General features: G+C 40.9%; 1 protein-coding gene across 1 annotated transcript; it reads left to right on the forward strand.

Moving 5' to 3' along the window:
• Nucleotides 1–3850: 3850 nt before the first annotated feature.
• Nucleotides 3851–5208, forward strand: LOC127795809 (zinc finger CCCH domain-containing protein 20-like). The gene has a single exon (XM_052327715.1). The coding sequence runs from the start codon at nucleotides 3866–3868 to the stop codon at nucleotides 5012–5014; it is 1149 nt and encodes a 382-aa protein (XP_052183675.1). The 5' UTR covers nucleotides 3851–3865; the 3' UTR covers nucleotides 5015–5208.
• Nucleotides 5209–6000: the final 792 nt, after the last annotated feature.

Here is a 6000-nt window from a genome sequence, read left to right on the forward strand (position 1 = left end):
GATGGTTAACGTTGAGCAAAGTTCAGTGAGTAATTAGTTACATTTTTAAAGTTCAATGAGTGTTTGTTAAATTTATTTTTGCTACGTTAGATTCCGTTAGCCACGTCAGATTCTATTAGTATTTTTCGTTTATAATATTTAACGGAGTTATAACGAGTAATGGATGGTTAACAATGAGTAAAGTTGAATGAGTAAATGGTTACAATTTAAAGTTGAGTGAGCAAATAATTACAACTTTAAAGTTCAGTGACTATTTATTAATTTTACCCAATATCAACAAGCTATTGGCCAAATATCCTAACAGTGAATAAGGTAGACTTCAAACCATTAACTCTTAGACTAGAAACTGCACTAAATTGGGAGAGGGAATCCATGTCGATCTTAACCGAGGTGAAATCCCCTCTAGTGAAGAGCATGAGATCGTTAGCAAAGATAATGTGAGAAATGACAAGACCCTCACACTTCGAGTGAAAATTGAAGTCATAATCAGTTGTAACAGCCTTGAGCAACCTAAAAAAGTATTCCATACAAAGCATAAAAAAGAATGATGAGAGATGATCTTTCTATCGAAGCCCCTTTTACCTTTGCAAAACCATGAGTATTTCCATTTATGGAAAAGGAAAATGAGGCATTTGTAAAACAAGTTATGATTTATCAAGCAAATTGAACTGGAAAGTCAAGGCCAAGCCGAATGTGTTCCAAAAAGTTTCAATTAATCGAGTCAAAAGTCTTACATAAATCCATCTTGATTGCGCATCTAGGAGAGACATGCTTCCTAAAATAACTCTTAAGCAATTTTTGTATAAGATGGACATTGTCATACAAACTCTTAACCCTCAATAAATGCCGCTTGAGCCTGATCTACCAAAGAACCGAGCATAGGAGCAAGCTTGTTAGTAAGAATTTTAGAGATAACCTAACGCACATTACAATATGAGATAGGACGAAAATCTCTGTAACACTCGGAGCATGGGAGGACTTCGGAATGCTTAAGAGTTATTCTAGGACTGCGGGTTGACGGAACATTTTGTCCGTCTTGACCAAATAAGTAAAAAGCACGTATGCACGAGGAATTAAGAGGCCAAGGTCCGGGAAGGAGGCTAGCGCGCCCCAAGACATGCAAAACAACCGCATGTAGGTGGTGACACGCGGCGGTCAGCGGTGGAAGTGCGAGTCATCTGTCGGCTACCGCGTCATCGCCGGAATAATTTAATTTAGGAGAGAGATGCAACAACAACGTGGACGGCCGAGAACGAAAGTAGGGGAGAGGCCAGAGCACGTGGAACCCCTCCGTACAACTTCGGCGATAAACGCGAAGGCAAGGCAATCCCCCGATCATGGTACTGGTACTCTGTCGGAGGGGTCACGTGGGAGTCCTGTGTCCCACATGTCATGCCGTCTCCTCCCCCGTTCCTCCCGGACACCCTCACGTGACCCTCAAACACCCCCCCCCCCCCCCCCCCCCCCCCCCCTCGCCTGGTTGTTTGACTGTTTTATCCCAATGGACTTTTCCATACAACACGATAGTGATAGAAGTCGCCCGGCGTTACGCCTTAAGATGGCGAAATATATCTATATTCTCATACAATAACAAAAAAGTTTTACCCAATTAACCATATTCTTAACTGGAACAAAATATATATATATATGAATAGCATAAAATTAATATTAAAACTCTATACAATTGTTAAGTTACAAATAATAACCTTTCATAATATCAAAGTCGTGCTCAGGTCGACTCAAAGGTATGAGACCCAAAGCAAAAATTTATAATTTAGGGACAATAAATCCTAACTAGCAACAAGAGATAAGGAGATAACATGGTAGTTTGATAGTCGGAGACAAGCAAGAAGTCGGTCGTCGGTAGCAAGCAACAACACAGTCAAGAGGTAATTAGTGAGGTGAGCTTCTTTTTCTCCAATCGTCGTCTACATTTGCACGAACGGTGAATCAACCAACAATTGCCGCCATCTCCTTCCTCTCATTATCTCATCCAATCTCCATCGTCGCCTTTTCTTGGGTGGCTCTAGGCATAGGTCACTAAAGCCTATGCCTTAAACTGACATTGGTCGTGATTTCAATAATTTAAGTTTATAGATGCTACAAATAACATCTATATTCTCATAGGGTTTTCATAACGACAATTTTAGATACGATTTTTGAATTTTTAAATGATTTTGCTCTCTTAAATATGTTATAATTTAACACATTTTATCAATTAATAAAAAAATATTTGAATACTAAAAACAAGTGTTTTAATTCTTAGAAGGGTTAGCAAAGCCCTTCTTAATTTTTTTGGTTGTCAATTGTTTTTAATTTCTAATTGTATTTATTATAAATTTCTATAACTTATATTATATGCAATAAATTTTAATTAAATTTTTTGAATAGTGTTTTATCTATCTGGCCATGAAACATGCATAAGCTCCTAAGGTCATAGCAACTTAGCAGGTGTACACCAACTCAAGACATGTATCTAATTAAGAATGAATTTTGAATTTTAGTTCCAGCGTTCTCCAAATCTTAATTTTACTAAATTAAAGTTTAAATTTATCTAAAATAGTCAAAAGATTATTTCGTTACGTGTGGAAGGTGACCATGCATATTAGCCATATCAATCACATCAATGAATCAATGATATTTCTTAATTTATAATAATTTTCTCATAATATTGAAAGAGATAATATACACATTTGTTTCTTTAAAAATTTTGAAGCATTGATCGGTCAAAACCCCTGTCTGTCGACAGCCATGACTTTCTTGTATATATTTTTAGTTTCTACTTTCACAAGCAAAAGAAAAGTGTCAAACAGACCCTCACTCGAGAATTTTCCTCCAAGCAAGGCATTACCGTAACATATAGAACAATGACCGTGACTAAGAACCCAAACAAAGCGCAAATGATAATGAAATGAATATCAAATGCCTTATGTTAAATTGTTTAACAGTTAGTAGATAATATACAAATAAATATATATATCTTAATTTTAATTTTTTAAAAGAGGAAAATTGGTAAAGCGTATTTAGGGACAATAATTAACATTATTCTACATTTATTAAATATTGTTTTTAATCTCAATTTTTTATTATTTCTTATTAAATTTAGTGATAAATACATATATTTCTAAATATTTTATCAAGAAAAAAAAGAATTAACATTACAGAAAGATAGAAAATAAAAAATTGGAGAGATATTCCCTCGGAGCGCACGTTAAATAACGAAAGGACGGGTTTTCTCTAGAATGCACCGCGGGAACTTTTGTTTTTGTGTAGAAGCGTCCAGAATCATAGCCCTCTTAGTTCTCACGAGTTACGAGTTGTCTTTTTTATCCCCCTCTCTCCTTTTTTTTTTTTTTTTTTTTTTTTTTGTGGGCTCTAAGAGTTCTCTTTTGTCACTCTCACTTTAATGTTCTAATTATAAAAAATCAAATGTTAAAATAATAAACAAAAAAAAGGGGAAAATCATTATTTTATTATATAGAAAAGCCCATAACTGTCTTCTTACAATACGCAAATCCACGTCCCATAATCGTCTTTTTACGTCCGTATCTTATGCTCCACCGCCTTTGGAACTCTACGGGCGGTCAGTTGAAATAAAAATAAAAATAATTTAATACCCGCTCACAGACACGTACTCGCCAACGGCTACTAATAACGACCCACGTAGCAACCACGAGACATGTGTCCATCTCTCCCACCACCTTCTTACATCAATTGCCTATCCTCCGTAACCCAAAAAGCCTTTAATGAATTTAACTGCGGTTGAAACGTGGACCTTGTAGTTCTCGTAATCTAACTACGGTTAAATGTATTAACCATGGTTAGCCCCCCACTTCTCCAGCAGTTTATATACGAACCAGAGGGAATGGGTTTGTTGTGGTTATATTCCAGCCCGCCCACGATGATGATCGGAGAAAGAAAACTTCCGAATCCGACAGTCCATGTCCCGCCGTGGGTTGTCGCCGACGATCTGACCGTTGACGCCTCGTTCCCCTTCCCTGTGGCAGCCGTTTCCGTCGGCCAGAGCCAGAACATCAATGCTGAAGAGTACTCTCCGCTCGACGTCCTCGCGGCGCTGCACCGTTTTCTGCCGTCCAACGACCTCGACCTGGACTCGGATGAGTCGGATCTTCCGCTGGACGTGTACTCGTGCGATAACTTCAGAATGTTCGAGTTTAAGGTCCGGAAATGCACGCGCGGCAGGTCGCACGACTGGACGGAGTGTCCGTTCGCTCATCCCGGCGAAAAGGCTCGCCGGCGAGACCCGAGGAAGTTCCATTATTCCGGCACGGCTTGTCCGGACTTTAGGAAAGGGAATTGTAAGAAAGGCGACGCGTGCGAGTTCGCTCACGGCGTGTTCGAGTGTTGGCTCCATCCGGCTCGGTATCGTACTCAGCCGTGCAAGGATGGGCCCAACTGCCGCCGGAGAGTTTGTTTTTTCGCCCACTCGCCGGACCAGCTCCGGGTTTTGAGCCCAAGAACCCCGGGTTCGGGCTCGGCGGAGTCGTACGACGGGTCGCCCCGCAGGCTAGCGTTAGAATGTTCCAAAGCGTTAGTTTTCATGTCCTCGCCGGAGTCGGTATCCCCGACGTCCGAGTCGCCGCCGATGTCGCCGATGACGAACTCGCTCAGTCGTTCGCTGGGTCAGAACTCGCTCAACGAAGTGGTGGCTTCCATGCGGCAGTTGCAGCTGAGCAAGGTGAACTCGATGCCCCCTTCTTGGGGCGTACAGATGTGCCCTCCTGGATTCGGGTCTTCAAGGCTGTCTATCGCCCAAGCCGGTTTCAACAGCTTGCCGTCTACTCCAACCGCGGGCGTGACCCGGCCTGGAATGGGATCTGTCGACATCTGGGACAAAGGAGGGTGCGAGGAGGAGCCGGTGATGGAGAGGGTCGAATCGGGCCGAGATCTTCGGGCGAAGATGTTCGAGAAACTGAGCAGGGAGAATCCGTTGGATCGGGTTGAGCCATCTCCAGGTCCGGATGTGGGGTGGGTGTCGGAGCTGGTAAAGTGAAGTGGCTCTGGTGGGGGTTGATGAAGAAGATGATGACCATTGGTTTATGATTCTCTTTTGGCTTTGGATTGATGTGAATATGAAGATGAAATCGGACGAGAGGGGGGGGGGGGGGGAAGATGATGCAATATGATCTTGGAAGCAACTTTTAACATTTTAAAAAAGATTCATGTACAGACATATATATATATATATATAAATATAATGAAATTAAGATGGTAATTAGCAGTAGCATTTTGGTAGGTGAAGGGTGATGGGTGAAGAGAAGAATCTCTGGTTTTGATTTTGGTTTTGGTTTTGGTTTTGGTTTTGGTTTTGGTTTTGGTGGGTGGTCGGGAATGGAAGGAAAGTGGGGAAGACAATTTGTATAGCGTCAGCGTGGGGCTGCCGAAGAAAGAGGTAGCAGAAGAACATCATGGTATCATTATATTTTCCCTTCTTTTCTTCTTCTTCTTCTTCTTCTTCTTTCTCTTGTTCCTATTTTGACGATTGCTGTGTTCTTCTTCTTCCCTCCGACTCTCAGCTAATCTTTTAATATTGTTATCATTATTATTATTATTATTGTTATTATTGTACAATTTTGATTTACCAGAAGAAGAACGCTGACGAGTGATGATGATGATGATGATGTTAATTAGTGATGTATTTTGCTTTAGCCTTAGTTTGTGGAAATATTATTAAATTTTGTCCATTGTTGGTCATCAAGCTGTGTCTCTGGACTGGAAGTGAGAAGCAACCCACTACCACCGTTTATTTCATCTTTTCTTTGTATGCCTTCACCATACATCCTGCGACATTTAAGACCTGCTGTGCTGTGCCGTGCCGTGCCGTGCCTAGATTAATATTTTATTATTCACATTGTATTTTGTTTCTCTCTCTATTATTACAATCCCCTGGCAGACCAGTAGTAGTAAGTAGTAGCCGGCCGACCTGGCTAGACCTCCTGGCTCTGGGGGTTTAGGGTTAATAATATATATATATACCTT

Source organism: Diospyros lotus, chromosome 2 (assembly GCF_014633365.1).
Source record: "Diospyros lotus cultivar Yz01 chromosome 2, ASM1463336v1, whole genome shotgun sequence".
Lineage (NCBI taxonomy): Eukaryota > Viridiplantae > Streptophyta > Magnoliopsida > Ericales > Ebenaceae > Diospyros > Diospyros lotus.

Bases quoted from the DNA above. Each gene is read 5' to 3' on its own strand.
- LOC127795809 (XM_052327715.1), top strand. From the start codon at position 3,866: ATGGGTTTGTTGTGGTTATATTCCAGCCCGCCCACGATGATGATCGGA.